The sequence below is a fragment of the Capsella rubella genome, unplaced genomic scaffold (genome assembly GCF_000375325.1).
Source record: "Capsella rubella cultivar Monte Gargano unplaced genomic scaffold, Caprub1_0 scaffold_2, whole genome shotgun sequence".
NCBI lineage: Eukaryota > Viridiplantae > Streptophyta > Magnoliopsida > Brassicales > Brassicaceae > Capsella > Capsella rubella.
Genome location: NW_006238922.1, coordinates 605,610 through 623,988, shown reverse-complemented (window position 1 = coordinate 623,988; position 18,379 = coordinate 605,610). Strand labels below are relative to the sequence as shown.

Sequence of the window (18,379 nt, the reverse complement as noted above, 5' to 3'; positions counted from 1 at the left end):
TAACCAGGTTGGTTAGTTGTCAAAGACTCAAAGTCTCCGGTTTTAGGATTTTTCTTGTTTAAAAAATATGAAACGGTAACTTTTTTTTGAAATGACTACAGTAAACAATGTAACGGTAATATTAGAGAAATTATATACGACACACGGTTCCCGTTAGATATTAAAGTTAGGAGAAAGACAAGAAAAAGAAAAAGCTTACACAGAGATCATATCTCTCGAAACAGCCTTGGCTTCGTGACTATGTTAAGCTTCGGTCTATGTCTATCAACCAAACTCTTCAGGTTCGATCTCTGTCTTCTCTCACCGTACGTGGTTGATTCAACTCATGTTGGGGTCTAACTAAGGTTCTTTCATGCTTTCTAGGTTTTGATTTTTTTCTTACTTGAACTTTTTTTTGTTTCCGGGTCGTTTCAGATTGGGTAGTGGAATCTTAAAACGTCGAGAGGTCTCGTCTTGCTCAAATTACGTCACCGGTGGTTACTATTCATGAGTCTCGGGTTCGAATATACTTTCTTCTACTCTCAGTTTCTATAATATGATTAAGGTAAGTTTGACTCGGTTCTCTACTCAAACCCCTTACCCAGTAGATGATTTCTGTTGATATATGTGTGTGTCTGTGTGTGTTTCGCATAGTATATATACTCTATAGTATGTAATTTGTGGTTACATGTTTTTTTGGTAGGCATGAAAAATAATGATGATGATGTGTATATATTAGGATGTATGAGTATGAGTGTGCAAATATGATTCTGTAGGGAATTTATGAATGAAGAAATGGTTTTTTAGTGTCATGTCATCTTACATAGCTTTGTTTCTTTTATTTTTTTCATATGTTTTTAAGACCTCGTGTAATATCAAAACCTTTATTTACGAGTCTGATGTAAAATTTGCAGGTCATGTTTGGATTTGGATGCTCGGAATGCTTCTGGTTTTCTCATTCGCCCTACATGATTCAGATAAGTTTGACACAAATTTACTACTATGATATTAGAATTCAGTATTGATTGAGCAAATGTGATTTATCAATTATTTTGGTTTTAGATTATCTAACTAATATAAGAAATTTAAGTGTTAAATTGCAACACTGAAAAATAACCGAGTTAGGTATCCTATCAATTGCATAAAAATTTCTTGATATAAATTTGATGATAAAAAAAATAAGAAAAATATATAAGTTAGTATTTTAACAAAAACTAAAAAAATTTCACAATCAATATAAATATTCCAAATAAGAAATTTTTGCAAACTTTACTCACCATTTGAATATGGATTTAGATGGTTCGGTTAATACAAGAAATTTAAGTGTTAAATTACAATACTATGAAGAGCAACCGAGCTTGGTATCCTATCCATTGCATCGTCTTTGGTTCGTAAGTTTGGTATCACTTGTTCAACCTTTTTTCAAGTAAAGTAATTTTAACACTTAAATTTCTTAGTATTAATTTGATAACAAAAAATAAATAAATGAGAAAATATATAAGTTAAAGAATTTCACAATCACTATATATATTATATGCTAAATAAAAAAATTCTTGTAAAATTTTACTCACCAATTAAACATTAGATTGTCGGATTAATAAAAGAAATTTAAGTGTTAAATTGCAATACTATGGAGAAGAACCGAGCTTGGTATCCTATCCATTGCATAGTCTTTGGTTCGTAAGTTTGGTATCACTTGTTCAACATTTTTTCAAGTAAAGTAATTTTAACACTTAAATTTCTTAGTATTAATTTGATAACAAAAAAAAGTAAATGAGAAAAATTTATAAGTTAGTTTTACTTTGACAAAAACTAAAGAATTTCACATTCACTATATATATTATATGATAAATAAAAAAATTCTTGTAAAATTTTACTCACTAATTAAACATTAGATTGTCAGATTAATAAAAGAAATTTAAGTGTTAAATTGCAATACTATGAAGAACAACCGAGCTTGGTATCCTATCCATTGCATCGTCTTTGGTTCGTAAGTTTGGTATCACTTGTTCAACCTTTTTCAAGTAAAGTAATTTTAACACTTAAATTTCTTAGTATTAATTTGATAACAACAAATAAATAAATGAGAAAATATATAAGTTAAAGAATTTCACAATCACTATATCTATTATATCCTAAATAAAAAAACTCTTGTAAAATTTTACTCACTAATTAAACATTAGATTGTTGGATTAATAAAGAAATTGAAATGTTAAATTGCAATACTATGAAGGACAACCGAGCTTGGTATCCTATCCATTGCATAGTCTTTGGTTCGTAAGTTTGGTATCACTTGTTCAACATTTTTTCAAGTAAAGTAATTTTAACACTTAAATTTCTTAGTATTAATTTGATAACAAAAAAAGTAAATGAGAAAAATATATAAGTTAGTTTTACTTTGACTAAAACTAAAGAATTTCGCAATCACTATATATTTTATATTTCTAAATTAAGAAATTCTTGTAAAATTTTACGCACTACTTAAACATTAGATGGTCGGATTAATAAAATATGCAATACTATGAAGAACAATCGAGTTTGTTATCATATCCATTGCATAGTCTTTGGTTCGTAAGTTTGGTATCACTTGTTCAATATTTTTTTAAGTAAAGTAATTTTAAGACTTAAATTTCTTAGTATTAATTTGATAACAAAAAAATGAGAAAAATATATAAATTTGTTTCACTTTAACAAAAACTAAAGAATTTCACAATCACTATAGATATATTATATTCTAATAAATATATTATTTTATTAACTAATTAACCATTAATAAAAGAAATTTAAGGGTTAAATTACAATACTATGAAGAACAACCAAGCTTGGTATCCTATCCATTGCATAGTCTTTGGTTCGTAAGTTTGGTATATTTTCAACATTTTTACAAGTAAAGTAACTTTAACACTTAAACTTCTTAGTATTAATTTGATAACAAAAAAAAGTAATTTAATTGTTTAAAGAATTTCACAATCACTATATATTTTATATTCTAAATAGAGAAATTCTTGTAAAATTTTACCCACTAATTAAACATTAGATGGTCGGATTAATAAAAAATTTAATTGTTTAATTGCAATACTATGAAAAACAACCATGCTTGGTATTCTTTTTTTTTTTTTCGACCACACTTGGTATCCTATCCATTGCATCGTAAGTTCGGTATCGTTGTTCAACCTTTTTCAAGTAAAGAAATTTTAACACTTAAACTTCTTAGTACTAATTTGATAACAAAAATATATATTATATAAGTCAGTTTCACTGTAACAAAAACTAAAGAATTCCCAATCACTATATATATTATATTCTAAATAAAGAAAATTTTGCAAATTTGTACTCACTAATTAAACATTAGATGGTCGGACTAAAAAAAACATTAAGTGTTAAATTGAAATACTATTAAGAGTAACCGAGTTTGGCATCCTATCCACTGTGTCGCCTTTGGTTTGTAAGTTTTGGTGTCATGTTCACCATTTTTCAAATAAAGTAGTTTTGACACTTAAATTTCTTAATATTAATTTGATTTCAAACAAAAGGAAAAATGTTATAAGTTAGTTTGATTTAAACAAAAACTAAAGAATTTCACAATCACTATTGTGTTTATACATAATATTCTAATAATTATTGTAAACTTTTTACTCACTAATTAAATATTATCTAAGATGATCAGATTAATAAAATGAATTAAGTGTTAAGTTGCAATACTATGAACAATAGCTGAGCTTGGTATCAATATTAGCCTTTTTCAGTAAATTCTAGTATTGTATTTTTAACACTTAATGTTCTTAATCTTAATTTGATAACAAAAAAAAGAGAGAAATGACAATTATATATATATAAAGAAATTATTAAAAACTTTGATCACTAATTAAATATGGCGTAAGATGGTAGGATTAATTCTTCATATGGCAAGAGTTTGGTTCCTTTTATTGAAATGGATGCCTTACTAAGGTGTTTGTGAATTAAGATGTTTGATCGGGGGATACAGTTGATGAACATGGTGATATATATATATATATATTCATTCTGGTTGAGTTAAACTAATCTGTTTGTGTTCAGAAACAGCTTAGTTTTGTAACATGGTGAAAAAAACGTGAAATCGAAATTCATCTGAACCGGTCAACAAGACAACAAGTCAAATCCAATTGAACCGGTCGTACTGTTCTTGTGCCAGTCTAAGTGAAACAACACAAGCAGGCGAAGCATTTCACAAAAATGTTGGCTAGGGTTTTCAGATCCGAACCATCATCCTCTATTGCTGCTTCTGCTAGATTGATCAACACGAGATTCTTTCATCATCGCGTCGCCCACGAAGGAACAGTTTCAAAGCGTTTACCTTTCGAAGGAGAGAGTTTGAGATTGAGAAGAGTTTCTCACTATATCAAAAGCTTAGATGATGCGATTGGATTGTTCGATTACATGGTTCAGTCTCGTCATTTGTACTCAGCTGTTGATTTCAATAAACTTATGGGTGTCATCGTCAGAATGAATCGTCCCGATGTTGTGATTTCTCTTTATCAGAAGATGGAATTGCTCCCAGATAATATTCCAATTGATTTCTACAGCTTCAATATTCTGATAAAATGTTTCTGCAGCTGTCGTGAATTGTATTTTGCTTTGTCCACATTGGGCAAGATCAATAAACTTGGTTTCCAGCCTGATGTTGTTACGTTTAACACTCTGATCCATGGGTTATGTCTCCAAGATAGGATCTCTGAAGCCTTGGCTTTGCTTGATCGAATGGGAGAAGAAGGTCGTCTTCATCAACCTAACCGGTTAACTTACGGAGCAATTGTTAATGGAATGTGTCAGATGGGTGATACTGACTCTGCCTTGGATTTGCTTAGGAAGATGGAAGAAAGCCGGATCAAACCTCATACTGCAATATACAATTCCATCATTGATCGTTTTTGCAAAGACGGGCAACACGGCGATGCTCAGAATCTCTTCACTGAGATGCAGGGGAAAGGAGTTTTTCCTAATGTAATTACCTACAGTTGTATGATACATGGTTATTGTAGATATGGTAGATGGAGTGATGCTGAGCGACTGCTGCGTGATATGATTGAAAGGCAGATCAGTCCTAATGTTTTCACTTTCAATACATTGATTTATTCGTTTGTCAACGAAGGTAAGTTCTCTGAGGCTCAAGAATTATACGAGGAGATGCTCTCTAGGGGTATAGTTCCTAATGTGGTTACCTATAGTTCTATTATCAATGGGCTTTGCAAGCGTGACCGTCTCGATGATGCCAAGCACATGTTTGATTTGATGGCAACCAAGGGCTGCTCTCCGGATGTAGTCACTTTCACTACTCTTATAGACGGATGCTGTAGGGCTAAGAGGGTAGATGGCGGAGTGGAACTTCTCCGTGAGATGTCTAGAAGAGGATTAGTTCCTGATACATTTACTTATAACACTCTTATTCACGGGTTTTGTCAGTTGGGCGACCTTAATGCTGCTCAAGACCTTCTCAATGAGATGATTTCTCATGGTTTGCGCCCTAATATCGTAACTCATAGCATTATGTTGCACGGTTTTTGTGTTAATGGGAAGCCTGAAATGGCGTGGAAATTATTTAAGGCCATGCAAAAGAGTAATATGGACCTTGATATTCGTACTTATAACATCATCATCCATGGAATGTGCAAGGCTAATAATGTGGATGAAGCATGGAATTTATTCACTAATCTCCCCCTTAGTGGTTTGGAACCGGGTGTTCAAACTTACAGTATATTGATCAGCGCATTTGCCAAAGCAGGGAACTTTTCAAGGGCTGATTATATTTACATGGAGATGCTCAGAAAAGGTATAGTCCCCAATACTGTTACCTATACCTCAATGGTTGATGGACTCTGCAAACAGAATCGCCTAGATGAGGCCAAAGAGATGTTTGATTCGATGGCTAACAATAGGTGCTCCCCCAACGAAGTGACCTTTACTACACTCATTAATGGCTATTGTAAGGCTGAAAAGGTTTACGATGGGATGGAGCTAGCCTGCGAAATGTACCAAAGAGGAATAGTTGTTGATTCAATTACTTACCGCACTTTGATTGATGGGTTTTTTCGAGTGGGTGATTTTAATGGTGCCCTAGACATTGTCGAAGAGATGATATCCAGTGGTTTGTGTCCTGATACCAATACTTTTTACAGTATGCTGGTCGGTTTATGTAGTAAGGAGGCACAAAAGGCAGTGGCATTATTTGAGAATCTGTGGAAGAGTGTGGTATGTCCTCCACACATGTCCTCCACTCAATTTTTTCCAGTATATATTTTTGGATGCAGCTTCTGCTGTAGCTTTGGGGGAAGTTTGCTATTGAATGTCGAAGTCAGATTTAAGATTCAGAGTCCCAGATTAATCCCTTACTGGTTTGGTATGTTTGCTTTGCAGGATCATCAATTAGAGGATGGATAATAAAAAAGAAGATTATTCACATTTTTGTCTTTAGCAGCAGAGCTTCCATGCCAATATTCTATTTTGGTTTATTTCCTGCTACACGTGATGCATATGATGCAGGTTTTGGTATATCTGTTTACTATAAGTTCAATTTGGAATGTGAATCTTCTTTTGACAATTACTCTTTTCCATGCTTCTGGAGCCATTTCGGTACTCTCAGTCTGGAACTTGAGTTGTCAAAGTGGCTGCATCATGCAATCCTAAAGAAGCTTGTACCTTACCTTCTCTATGAACTCCAGGTTATGTTCTTCCCCTTATGTATTAAATTTTGTACCATATTCAAGCTAGAAGTTTGTTTATTCTACACCATTTTATGGATCTTACCTTAATTGGTTTTGCTGTTGACACATTGGGTTGCTGTGTCTTTTTGTGGATATGCACTTGGAGTGATCCCAGTGCACTCTGCAAAATTGTAATGTATATTGTCTAACATTAGCTTCTCTAATTGTGTCTCATGTGGATAGAAATGCTGCAGAGGATCTTGATTAGAAATCCAAGGAGCTGTTGCAAGAACCAGAACTGATTTCAGATATCAAGAGCAATCGTTTAAACCTGAAACAAATGTCTGACGAGGATAATGGATTGAGATCTATCAGCATTCAGCCGTGGTATTTTCAGAACTGGAGGAGATATAGACTTGTTCATTCGACCCGAGACATTGCATAAACCGGAAGTGCCATCGCCTCAGAGTTTGACAAAACTGCAAGACTCTACTTTAAAGAACCCCCCAGAAATGAGCTAAACATTTCATATTAAAGTTTTCTACATATTTCTGATTTCGCATCTTTTTAAATATGTTATTGGCCTTTATACATCCTCATTATTTGAAGGTCAGCTTTGTATAACTTTTTAAATCTTCTCCTTGTTTATAAATTTCGTTACCGGGCTAATAAATTTGGAAACCGGTTCGATAATAAGTACTTAACCTTAAGTAAACCGGTTTTCAAATGGGTCCTGTAACTCTCGCTCTCTCTTCGTTTAGGGTTTAGGGTTTACACACTGATAACTCTGTAACTTAAAATACAGAAAAAGGAGCCCTATCAGCTCAAGCAATGAGGAGATCTATCACGATTGCGTCGAAGATGAGCAGATTTGTTAATGTTCAAGGTAATTTTGTAACTGCTCCTCCTCCTTCATTGATTATTTGTTGCTGGAGACGAGCTTTCTCTGGTGAAAGTGATGATTACAGAGAGATATTGAGAAATGGGCTTCGTGATATCAAGTTAGACGATGCTATTGGTTTCTTCGATGAAATGGTTCAGTCTCGTCCTTTCCCTTCCATTTTTGAGTTCAGTGAACTGTTGAGTACTGTTGCTAAGATGAACAAGTTTGATGTTGTCATCTCCCTGGGGGAGAAGATGCAAAAGCTGGGAATTTCTCATGATCACTATACTTACAGTATTCTCGTAGACTGTTTCTGCCGCTCCTCTCAACTCTCTCCTGCTTTAGCTATTCTTGGGAAGATAATCAAACTCGGGGATGAGCCGAGTGTAGTACTCACACTTTCTTATCTTCTCAATGGTTTCAATGCTTCCATTGATGCTTTTGTGAAAGAGGGGAAGCTTTTAGAGGCTGAAAAGTTGTACAAGGAGATGATCCAAAGGTATATAGATCCTGATACTGTCACTTACAATTCACTGATCAATGGGTTTTGCATGCACGATCGCCTAGATGAAGCCAAGGATATGCTTGCTTTGATGGTTAGCAAGAGTTGTTTCCCAAATGTAGTGACATATAATACTCTCATTAAGGGATTTTGTAATTCTAAGAGAATAGAGGATGGTATGGAACTATTAGGCGAGATGTCTCAAAGAGGATTGATGGGCAACACCGTCACTTACAACACACTTATCCAAGGGTTTGTTCAAGCTGGAAAATGTGATTATGCCCAAGAAGTTTTTGAACTAATGAGTTCTAGTGGTGTGCCTCCCAATATTTGGACCTACAACATTTTGTTAGATGGATTTTGTGGGAAAGGTTTAAAGCAGGAAGCAGTTGCTTTGTTTAGAAAAATGAAAGAAGATGGGACTCTCCCAGATGACTCTACATATAATACGTTGATCAGGGCGTGCCTTAGAGATGGTGACAAAGCCGCATCAGCAGAACTCATTAAAGAAATGAGGAGTTGCAGGTTTGCTGGAGATGATTCTACCTTTGGCTTGGTCACTAGTATGTTACATGATGGGAGATTGGACAAAAGCTTCCTCAATATGCTTTCTTAAACAGTTCAATCATTCTCAGAGAATTAACTGTGTGCTAAATCAACACTGCTCCTGCATTTTTTTCTGCATATACTTTTTTTGTGGATTTCTCTTGCAATGCTGAAGCTTGTAGGTTCTCTTTGAAATTCATGTTATGTTCTTCTTGTGTCTAATCTTTGTGTCATATTCTGAGTTAAAAGTATTTAACTATCTATTCTGAGTTATATTGGACCTTTATTGGTTATGGTGTTAACACATTGGCGTGCTCTGTATTGACCACACCCTGCTTCACACACTTATATTGAGAATAGACTATATATATAGAACATGTTATATAGTAAGCGCAAGCGAAAACAACAACCTCGAAGAGAAAGTAAAGTGCTTTAGCATGCACCACTTCTCTGATTATTTAGAGAAGGTAAGACAAGAAATACAAAAGAGAATTAATACTGAAGCAAATCAAATTGCTTTGTCCATGAAGATACACCATTCAGTTTGTATGTTCAGATTCTCGACGGTCACTTCTTGCAGGAGTTTTACCTTTCTTTCCCCTTGAGCTCCTCGCGGGTACCTTCATCGAAGGCTTCTCCACATCCCCGGAAATGTCAAGGTGAACACCAGGATCATGAGTCTCGTACTTGGCCCCTATCATAATCGAATTGTTAACAGCTTGGAAGTTGCTATTAACATAAGTGCTCAAAAACTCAAGCTCTTGATCTCCATTCTTGTGGCTGTCTCCATGATTGTTGTCAAGCTCTGTCTTCATGGTTGCTCCAAGGTTTGATCCAGAAAGCGTGATGACTCTGACGCCATCCTCTTCTTCTTCGTATTGGCTCGGTCCTGCATGTGCCTTCTCTCCTCCTCCTCCTCCTCCTCCCATGTGGGTTAACGAAGAGATCATGTTCTTTAGCTCGTGATCGAAATGTTGCTGTTGTCGCCTGTGCTTCTCTGTTTCACCACCTCTTGACTCGTTTAGCTTCATTCTTTTTATCAACAAGAAGCAGAGAGGAGATGCCAAGGCAAAGCAATCCAACTATGCATATATAATAAGCTAGGCATGTGGTTTATATCTTATTTTTCATGGGAATAAAGGATGCCCTGTGTTGCAATTAAAGAATTTGATTTTGTATGTTATCAAAGTTATAGAATGACTTTTCAATGAGTTCAAGAATATTTATTTTTTTCCAAAAAATGTTAATTATTAACGAAATTATTATTCAAGAAAATGTGTTTATTCAAGAATTCAAGTTTTTTGATAACAGAGTCTCACTCTCTCCCAAACGAAATATTAATAATTGAAAATGTTACTAAACCAGCTTGGCGATAAAATATTAAACCGGAAACTCCTCAAATGACCGGTTTATCAACATCTCTTTGCGTTGGGTTGATGATTGATTTAGTCAATGTAGGGTTTTAGGAATTTACAGAGCAGCGAATGAGCTGAAGCTGAATCGGATATCTCTCCGTGTAAGGGTTTTGCGATGTGCAAGAGAGTGAGACTGAGATTGAGAAAGAGCTCTTCTCAATCAATCAACTGAAGCCTAATCAGTAAAGATGCAGAGATCGGTTTCGAGTGTATTTGCTTCGACGGCGAAGAGATTTGTTCATCGGAAACTCCATGGGAAAGGTAATCCTCGAACCGCTCCTTCTTCCTTTAATGTTTGCCGGGGACGACGAGCTTTCGCTAGAGGCAGTGGTGATTACAGAGAGATATTGAGAAATGGGCTGAGTGGTTTAAAGCTAGATGATGCAATTGCTTTGTTCGATAAAATGGTACTGTCTCGTCGACGTCCTTCAATCATTGATTTTAGTAAACTCTTGAGTGCTATTGCTAAGATGAAGAAGTTTGATGTTGTCATCTCTCTGGGCGAGCAGATGCAAAAGCTGGGGATTGCACATAATCTCTATACTTACAATATTTTGATTAACTGTTTCTGCCGCTCCTCCCAAGTCTCTCTTGCTTTAGCCGTTCTTGGCAAGATGATAAAGCTCGGCTATGAACTCGATATTGTCACGCTTTCTTCACTGGTCAATGGGTACTGCCACAGTAAGAGAATTTCCGAGGCTGTAGCTTTGGTTGATCAGATGGTGGAAATGGGATATCAACCTAATGTCGTTACATTCACAACACTTATCCATGGACTTTTTCGCCACAACAAAGCTTCCGAGGCAGTGGCTTTTGTTGAACGGATGGCTTTGAAAGAATGTCAACCGAGTCTAGTTACATACGGTGTGGTAGTAAACGGACTATGTAAGAGAGGTGATACTGATTTGGCTTTAAATATGCTCAAGAAGATGGAAGCAGCGAAAATAAAGGCTGATGTTGTAATCTACAGCACAATCATTGATGGTCTTTGCAAATACAGACAAGTGGATGATGCTATCAACCTATTCAAAGAAATGGAGACCAAAGGAATCAAACCAGATGTTTTTACCTACACATCCCTCATAAGTTGCCTTTGTAATTACGGAAGATGGAGTGATGCTTCTCGGCTACTGAGCAATATGATCGGGAGGGAAATCAACCCCAATGTTGTTACTTTCAATGCATTGATCGATGCATTTGTGAAAGAGGGGAAGCTTCCAGAGGCTGAGAAATTGTATGAGGAGATGATCAAAAGATCTCTAGATCCTGATATTTTCACATACAATTCAATGATCACTGGTTTTTGCATGCATGATCACCTAGATGAGGCCAAGGATATGTTTGCTTTGATGGTTAGCAAAAGTTGTATTCCAGATGTAACGACATACAATACTCTCATAAATGGATTTTGCAAGTCTAAGAGAGTAGATGATGGGATGGAACTCTTCCGAGAGATGGCTCACAGAGGATTGATTGGCAACACCATCACTTACACCATACTTATGCAAGGGTTTTTTCAAGCAGGAGATTGTGATAATGCCCAAATGGTATTCAAACAGATGGTTTATGATGGTGTGCCTCCCTGTATTATGACTTACAACATCTTATTAGATGGACTTTGTAATTCTGGGAAGCTAGAGACAGCATTGATCTTATTCCAGGATCTACAAAAGAGTGAAATGGAACTTGATATTTTTGTGTATACTGTTATGATTGATGGAATGTGCAAGGCTGGGAAGGTGGGAGAAGCGTGGGATTTATTTTGTAGCCTCAACGATAAAGGAGTGAAGCCTAATATTGTAACCTACACTACCATGATCTCAGGTTTGTATCGGAAACGTTTACTGCACAAAGGGGATGCCTTGTTTAGAAAAATGAAAGAAGATGGGATTCTCCCAAATGAATGTATCTATAATACGTTGATCAGAGCGCACCTCAGAGATGGCGACAAAGCTGCATCAGCAGAACTCATCAAAGAAATGAGGAGTTGCGGGTTTGCTGGACATGCTTCAACCTTTGGCTTGGTCACTAATATGTTACATGATGGGAGATTGGACAAAAGCTTCCTCGATATGCTTTCTTAAAACAGTTTTATCATCCTCGAGAGACAAGCAGTGAGGTGAAGTAACGTTTTTGCTTCTATTCTAGTGACATGTTGTAATATCTGAACATTATAAGTTATTTTCTTGCTAGGTTACAGACAAGAGTTGATGCGAACACTTGGTTATTGTCGTGCTGAGACAAGAATAGTCTTCAAAGACAAAAGCTTTGATCATGAAAATTTCAGACTTCAAATGATGTCTGCTGTACATAATGGAAGTTGTAATCTTTTCATCTTTGCAGTCTTGTAGTATATCTATCCAGAAAGCCACTAACCCTGAGTTCATATCCTAGCAAATATGTCACATCTCTCGAGTGGCATAGTGGTGATATTGTTGGAGGTGGGAGGCTAAACTATGTACTTATCAATCCAAGTTAATCCTCGCAAATACTGCATATTTAGGGGATTCATATATTTTTCTATGGTGAAAGAAGAAGAAAAAAACTGGACAAAGCTTAAGAAACAAGCAAAAAATCAAGGCTCGAAAAAAAAAAGAACAATATATACATCTCCCATCCCTCTCCCACAACATAAAAAAGGTTGGAAAAAATTTACTATTTTGTGTATTTTAAGTTTTCTATAAAAATCAAAAAAAAAAAAAAGGTTATTAGACTAGTCCTTTGATTAATCCATATACAGTGACAAGTGCGACAACGAGTGAGTGATCGACACGTGGTTTCACCTCCAAAGTTAACACATCTTCTCCCAGTGTAACCCCATTTGATGATTGCTTTGGTTTCACCTACAAAACATAATTAATATAAAACTGTATGGTTTAAGTTAAGTACTTTAAACTCTTTCAATATCAGTTCTCGGTTCAAAAGTTTTGATAAATTTTACCTGTGCAATGATATCTCCGTTGATGTCTATGATCTGAAATGCAAATTTGGGATCAAATCTTAAAATCCAAAACACTTCATTGGTCTCATCTCGTACTTCCCAATCTCCATCTCTAATTGAAGACCTTTTGATTCTAGCAGAAGGTTTCACTTCCTCTTGAGTGCTTCCACATTCTCTATACACATACCAACTCCCAAACAGCCATAGTTTCTGCAGAAATATTTTTAAAACAAGCAATACATTATACAATTATGTAAACATTTGGATTCTTTCATATATTCATAATTTAAACTCAATGAACTTTATAAAGTTTTGAGTTATGAATTCAAAATATTATTTTTGCTAGACTTTCAAAATGATACATCATAACAAAATTTCGACCCAAAATTCCCTAGACTCGGGATTAGAGCATGTTAGTTAGTTTTAGAGCTCAAAACAGGATGAACCAAAACAAAAAAAAAAGAATCGAACCGAATCGAATCGAATTCGGGATAGATGTGATACCTTTTTGCGGATAGTGAAGAGAATGTTGCCATGGAGATCCATGATATGGACTTCATTGCTAGATTTGTCGTAGTTTTCGACCCGGTACGTGATCTCACCGTTGGAATTGTAAACGGTTAAACCGTTGGTTTGGTAAACAAGAGATTTCATCCAAACCGTGAAAGTCTCTCTCTCCGTACTCATGTACGGTGAAGAGATGGCTGCTTGAGGAAAAACCCTAGCCATTGGTACTATCTGTAGAGAAAGAGAGAGATGGAAACCAAAGATACACACAGAGATATAAAAAGAGAAGTTGAAGTTGAAGTTGAAGAAGTCTTCTTATACACCTCAATCACTCTTATTTTTATAATCAGCCTTCCTTTTTTTCTTATCTCCCATTAAACAAATAACTAAGGATCACTTTGAATTTTTCTCATCTTCTCCCAATACCAGAGATTCATGTATGGTGACTAATTATTTAATGTTTTGACATCATGATTGTATATACTACATATGACTTTGTTAATTAGCTATAAAATAATCTTATCAGTCTAAAATGTATATACTAATTTTTTCCTTGAGGAGTTTTCCTTATATTCATAATGGCTGTATATTTTTACAAACAAAAAAGAATATTTGTTACTTTATATTTCACATGCATATGTATATGGAAGTATATATTAAGTTTTTTTCACTTATTACCTTACAAAATGATACAAAAATAAGAAATGGGGACTAATTTTTGCTTTTGAAACAAAAAAAAACATAAATAGCACTAGTGCTAACTTTAACTGTGTACAATTAGGAATTAGGTGTAAATTCTTATAGAGCCGACAAATGTCATAGAGAAATAAAATTTTCATTTTGTTTAGTTATTTATACAAACCCCTTTTCAATTGTTGTCAAATAAAAACTCCTAATCTTTTTGTGACTATATTATTATGAATTATCACCGTTGGGCGTTAGCATTCTTTTTCAGTTCTGTTGTGTAATTTTCTTTGTAAATTTTGGTGTATTAGTTAACTCATATATAATAATACAATGATTATCGTGATGTCATTCAAAAGAAAGGAACAGAAAAGAAAAAAAAAAGTATAAACATAAAATAAGATAAAAAGATGTATAATAACAAAATAGAAACACCGCATTTCACATATTATTATATGATGATAGTGGACTTATCTCTGCCGGATGTCCTTAATTTATGCAACTTCCATTACAAAATTTGTTTCTCTCGTTTCAAGCAAGAGTTCTTCCATCTCTTTTTTTCCTTTTATTCGTATTTATAAAGCATTCTTTTATTATTTTGTTTTGTTTGATTTCGTAAAATTTTATGAAAAGTTTAAATTTATTTGATATTTTATCACTATTTGTATTTTTCAATATTGTTTACTATTGGTTAAGCTCTTTTTAGTTAAGTGTTAAAAATAATTCTCTTAAGTAAAATTTAGCTAAAATTTTATAAAATATTTATTACAGAAATTGCTATAACAAAGTTTCTCAAAATAGTATGCTTGATGAAGGTTTAAGCAAATATTATATTGTGAATTTCATAACACTATATTATATATTCAACCTTAATTAATTTATAGCAACTGTCATAGCCACCACTGCCAAACTACGTACACTGTTGCAACTTCAATGAGACAAGAACGTTAGAGCCGCCTCAGGATCATCAAACATCCTTTTAAACACATTTGCTTTGTTGCAACTCATGAAAAAGGACCACACACACTTTGACGAGCACGTGACTCGTTAATGAGCTTAATGACTTGGAGTCTTCGAACTTGAAACTCCTCTAGCTTTGTTTCCGATAGTACCACTTAAAAAGATGAATATGAGATCATGGTCATACCTAAAAAGGTTTAGAGAGCACGTGTATTTCACAAACTTTGTAAACTATATACTAAATTAAAATATTCTCCATACCAAACCTATATTGACACTCAATTTCCTATAAACGAATACAATCTATGAACAGTTTACAAACGATAAACAGAAAGAAGTTAAGTTGTTAATATAATTAAGATGATACGACGAGCATGACTATGATGGCACCCAAAAAAAAAAAAAAACAAACGAAGATTACATTTTTTATGTTAATTAATGGAATCGATTCAGCCCACAAAACATAAGTTATAATCGTTAATTAATATTTACAATGACTCACGAAGTCAAGTACGTACACATTTTTAATAAACTTAGTTATCCTTGCAAATTTTGAAATCATAGATTATTTTAACATTTTGTAATTAGTGGTTCACACGTTTCGTTTCAGGCCACAGAAACTTATAAACCCTTTTGAAAGCTTTAGGACCACCAGTTTTGATAAAACAATAATACGTAGATTACTTATTTTTATACTATACCACATACGGTTAAAGAAAAACAAGAAATAACGCACTCATATAATTCTATAATATTTCTTTTCATCTTATCATTATGTACAAACATTTTAGTAGAACAACAAATTAAATAGGATCATGCGCGACCGTATAATTTATTAGGTAGTTTTTTACATTTATTCAGTTTGGGACCCTAATGTTTTGATATCATTGCAAATTAAAACTTTATAAGAAAAACTGAGACCCTAAGTTTAGGCATGTTTTGTCTCTTCCGACTTCATCATTCATAAATAATGATGTTGAAATAGTTCTATCAAGCTTTTGTCCATATATAATAATTTAAAGCGAGCTAACGATTCATTAGAAAATTATAATTTTGGTTTGTCGGAAATGTTAACAAATTGAATACAACTTGTTACATCGTACCATTTTTGTGTGGTTCATAATGAATATCAACCGTTCCTTCGGCTGTTTAATATAGAAAAATATGGGTTGCATTGCACCAGAGACTCATTTTATAAAGTTTTTATATATTTGGGCACAAGTTAAAATTAACATTAGAATAATAATATTAAGATTGTTCAGAATAGGCATTACTATGAAAACTAGATTCCATGGGACTGGTGAGTGATGACCACCAAAAGCCCTTCGGAGTTTGAAGTTTGAATGTGTTAAACTTCAAATCTCATAGCTTAGTTCATAACTTCAGATTATAAAACAGAGAATGTGTTACACGATTATTTGTAAGCTTCTTAAGATCAAGCAAGCCTCAAGTTTCCCCATAAACTCTCTCACTCAACGCTCTGCTTTCTTGAAAATGATAGTGGGCCTATTATAGGAGATTCATTATAATTAACGGGACCTAAACTACTTAATGGACATCGTATCTCGAGTAACCCAAAGATTAATCATATATATTTTCATTACTAACTCATCCATTACTAGACGATTTGGATTTTTGTCTATTTTTGTCTACATTAATCTATTTTTGTCTATATGTCTTTATATATTAAGGTACTGTGTACTTGGAGAAATCTCGGGACTCTTGTCGGAACGTTAGTAAAATAACAAATGACATTCACTCAATAACAGTAACGAGTTTATTAGTTCAATAACTCTAAAGAAACATAAAATTCATAGAATGCGGAATTTTATATCAAAAATTACAAACAAAATCCGATCTGTTTGAACAACTTATACGTATTTTTTGAACTGTCATTTTGTGCGATATCCATACATATATATCATGAATTAAGGATACTATATTTATGTTTTCTTTCTTAAAAAAAAGAACACGTAAAAACATGTGATGAGTTTTATTTCTTACATAATACCCAACTTGATCCTTGAATAAATTTAAACTGTTGTCAAAAACAAGAATTGCCACGAGGTAAGTGGGAAGACAGGGAAAATCAACCCTAACTATTTTCCGAATGTATTTTCATAACCAAACTTGCGTACTCTGAATTTTACAACCCAAACCAGCTTTCAATTCAAATAATCAACCTGAACTATATCAAATTTTGTCAATTTCAACCTCGACGTTAACAGTATCTCTGCCCATCTTGGATTTGGACAATTAAGTTTAAGGTTAAGCTTAATTTCTCTTAGTTTTTACAGAAGCTTAAGCTTAATTGTCCAAATCTTCAAGATGGGCAGGGATATTGTTAACGTCGAAGTTGAAATCGACAAAATTTGATGTGGTTCAGGTGGGTTATTTGAATTGAAAGCTGGTTTGAGTTGTAAAATTCAGAGTACACGAATTTGGGTATAAAAATACATTCGAGAAATAGTTTGGGTTGATTTTCCCCGTTTTCCCCGAGGTTAGTATATTGACTTTTAAAGATTTCTTTGTCGGTGATACATACACTTAATGAATATGTAAATGAATTCAGTTTTTTTAGCATGTTATGAACTACAACATTATTTGTGAGTTAATTTTTTTATTTTAGGCTTACAAGATTCTTGAGTAGAGGTAAAATCGAACTGTAAAATATCTTTACACCAAAAATTATGAATGAGTCAATATCTAAAAGTTTGGCGCAATAGTGTAGCTTAAAATGATCTACTAATCTACTATAGCTATCTAATTTCAAAAGTTTCAAAGATGGTAGGTCTATAGTGTAATCTCGTATACTGCGTGATGGGATTAATTGTACATATATATGTCTAATGTTATAGATAAGCTTTTTATTTTATTTACTATAGCTATCTAGACTTTAACTAGAGAATTATTATAAACTTTTCATAGATAACAGTGTAATAATAATTGAAAACTACTTCTACTCAAAACACTTGCGACCAGCAACCCCGGTCAGGCTTAAAGTAGTGATTATCATTGTAGCATATACGTATCTCTATGGAAATAACGTAATTTACACGATCGAGTGATTAAAGTTTACTAGTTCCAAAGAATCTATAGTAAAAACAAAAGTCCACTATCATCACTATAAGTCGTGTCGTAATCATTACTTCAAACCAACAAGACAATTGAAGTTAGATATAAAAACAAATTTTATTAATAGAAGAGAAATTTGAAGAAAAAGTTAAAAAAATAATAATAATAATTGTTTTGAGAGGATATTTGGATAGAGAAACCTCTAGTTTC

General features: G+C 33.8%; 5 protein-coding genes across 7 annotated transcripts; 3 read left to right on the top strand and 2 right to left on the bottom strand.

The window, feature by feature from the left end:
• Window positions 1-4,126: 4,126 nt before the first annotated feature.
• On the top strand, window positions 4,127-7,337 carry LOC17894139 (pentatricopeptide repeat-containing protein At1g64100). 2 transcript variants are annotated; one of them, XM_023787297.1, is made up of 3 exons: window positions 4,127-6,204; window positions 6,370-6,674; window positions 6,911-7,337. In XM_023787297.1, exons 1-2 carry the CDS (start codon window positions 4,192-4,194, stop codon window positions 6,391-6,393), a joined length of 2,037 nt encoding a protein of 678 aa, XP_023643065.1. In that variant the 5' UTR covers window positions 4,127-4,191; the 3' UTR covers window positions 6,394-6,674; window positions 6,911-7,337. The 2 variants fall into 2 exon arrangements, with proteins under 2 accessions (XP_023643065.1, XP_006301404.1); XM_006301342.2 differs by having other exon boundaries at window positions 6,900-7,337.
• Window positions 7,338-7,443: 106 nt separating this feature from the next.
• Window positions 7,444-8,860, top strand: LOC17896368 (pentatricopeptide repeat-containing protein At1g62670, mitochondrial). Its single transcript, XM_006301235.2, has one exon. It carries the CDS (start codon window positions 7,488-7,490, stop codon window positions 8,655-8,657), a length of 1,170 nt encoding a protein of 389 aa, XP_006301297.1. The 5' UTR covers window positions 7,444-7,487; the 3' UTR covers window positions 8,658-8,860.
• Window positions 8,861-8,935: 75 nt separating this feature from the next.
• LOC17894550 lies at window positions 8,936-9,655 on the bottom strand. The gene has a single exon (XM_006302828.2). The coding sequence runs from the start codon at window positions 9,616-9,618 to the stop codon at window positions 9,127-9,129; it is 492 nt and encodes a 163-aa protein (XP_006302890.2). The 5' UTR covers window positions 9,619-9,655; the 3' UTR covers window positions 8,936-9,126.
• Window positions 9,656-10,050: 395 nt separating this feature from the next.
• LOC17895815 (pentatricopeptide repeat-containing protein At1g63330) lies at window positions 10,051-12,373 on the top strand. Of its 2 annotated transcripts, none has more exons than XM_023787213.1 (2): window positions 10,051-12,121; window positions 12,203-12,373. In XM_023787213.1, exon 1 carries the CDS (start codon window positions 10,191-10,193, stop codon window positions 12,084-12,086), a length of 1,896 nt encoding a protein of 631 aa, XP_023642981.1. In that variant the 5' UTR covers window positions 10,051-10,190; the 3' UTR covers window positions 12,087-12,121; window positions 12,203-12,373. The 2 variants fall into 2 exon arrangements, with proteins under 2 accessions (XP_023642981.1, XP_023642980.1); XM_023787212.1 differs by having other exon boundaries at window positions 12,196-12,373.
• Window positions 12,374-12,581: 208 nt separating this feature from the next.
• On the bottom strand, window positions 12,582-13,732 carry LOC17895680 (protein LURP-one-related 4). The gene is made up of 3 exons (XM_006300928.2): window positions 13,448-13,732; window positions 12,944-13,153; window positions 12,582-12,845 (listed from the first exon to the last, which is right to left on the bottom strand). Exons 1-3 carry the CDS (start codon window positions 13,670-13,672, stop codon window positions 12,711-12,713), a joined length of 570 nt encoding a protein of 189 aa, XP_006300990.1. The 5' UTR covers window positions 13,673-13,732; the 3' UTR covers window positions 12,582-12,710.
• Window positions 13,733-18,379: the final 4,647 nt, after the last annotated feature.

What these genes read in the sequence shown, in the direction of transcription:
- LOC17894139 (XM_023787297.1), top strand. Translation starts at nt 4,192, where the DNA reads ATGTTGGCTAGGGTTTTCAGATCCGAACCATCATCCTCTATTGCTGCT. An exon ending in AGAATCTGTGGAAGAGTGTG is followed by an intron (nt 6,205 to 6,369) that starts GTATGTCCTCCA and finishes TTTGCTTTGCAG; the next exon opens with GATCATCAATTAGAGGATGG.
- LOC17896368 (XM_006301235.2), top strand. Translation starts at nt 7,488, where the DNA reads ATGAGGAGATCTATCACGATTGCGTCGAAGATGAGCAGATTTGTTAAT.
- LOC17894550 (XM_006302828.2), bottom strand. Translation starts at nt 9,618, where the DNA reads ATGAAGCTAAACGAGTCAAGAGGTGGTGAAACAGAGAAGCACAGGCGA.
- LOC17895815 (XM_023787213.1), top strand. Translation starts at nt 10,191, where the DNA reads ATGCAGAGATCGGTTTCGAGTGTATTTGCTTCGACGGCGAAGAGATTT.
- LOC17895680 (XM_006300928.2), bottom strand. Translation starts at nt 13,672, where the DNA reads ATGGCTAGGGTTTTTCCTCAAGCAGCCATCTCTTCACCGTACATGAGT. An exon ending in TCTTCACTATCCGCAAAAAG is followed by an intron (nt 13,154 to 13,447) that starts GTATCACATCTA and finishes ATATTTCTGCAG; the next exon opens with AAACTATGGCTGTTTGGGAG. An exon ending in ACGGAGATATCATTGCACAG is followed by an intron (nt 12,846 to 12,943) that starts GTAAAATTTATC and finishes TATGTTTTGTAG; the next exon opens with GTGAAACCAAAGCAATCATC.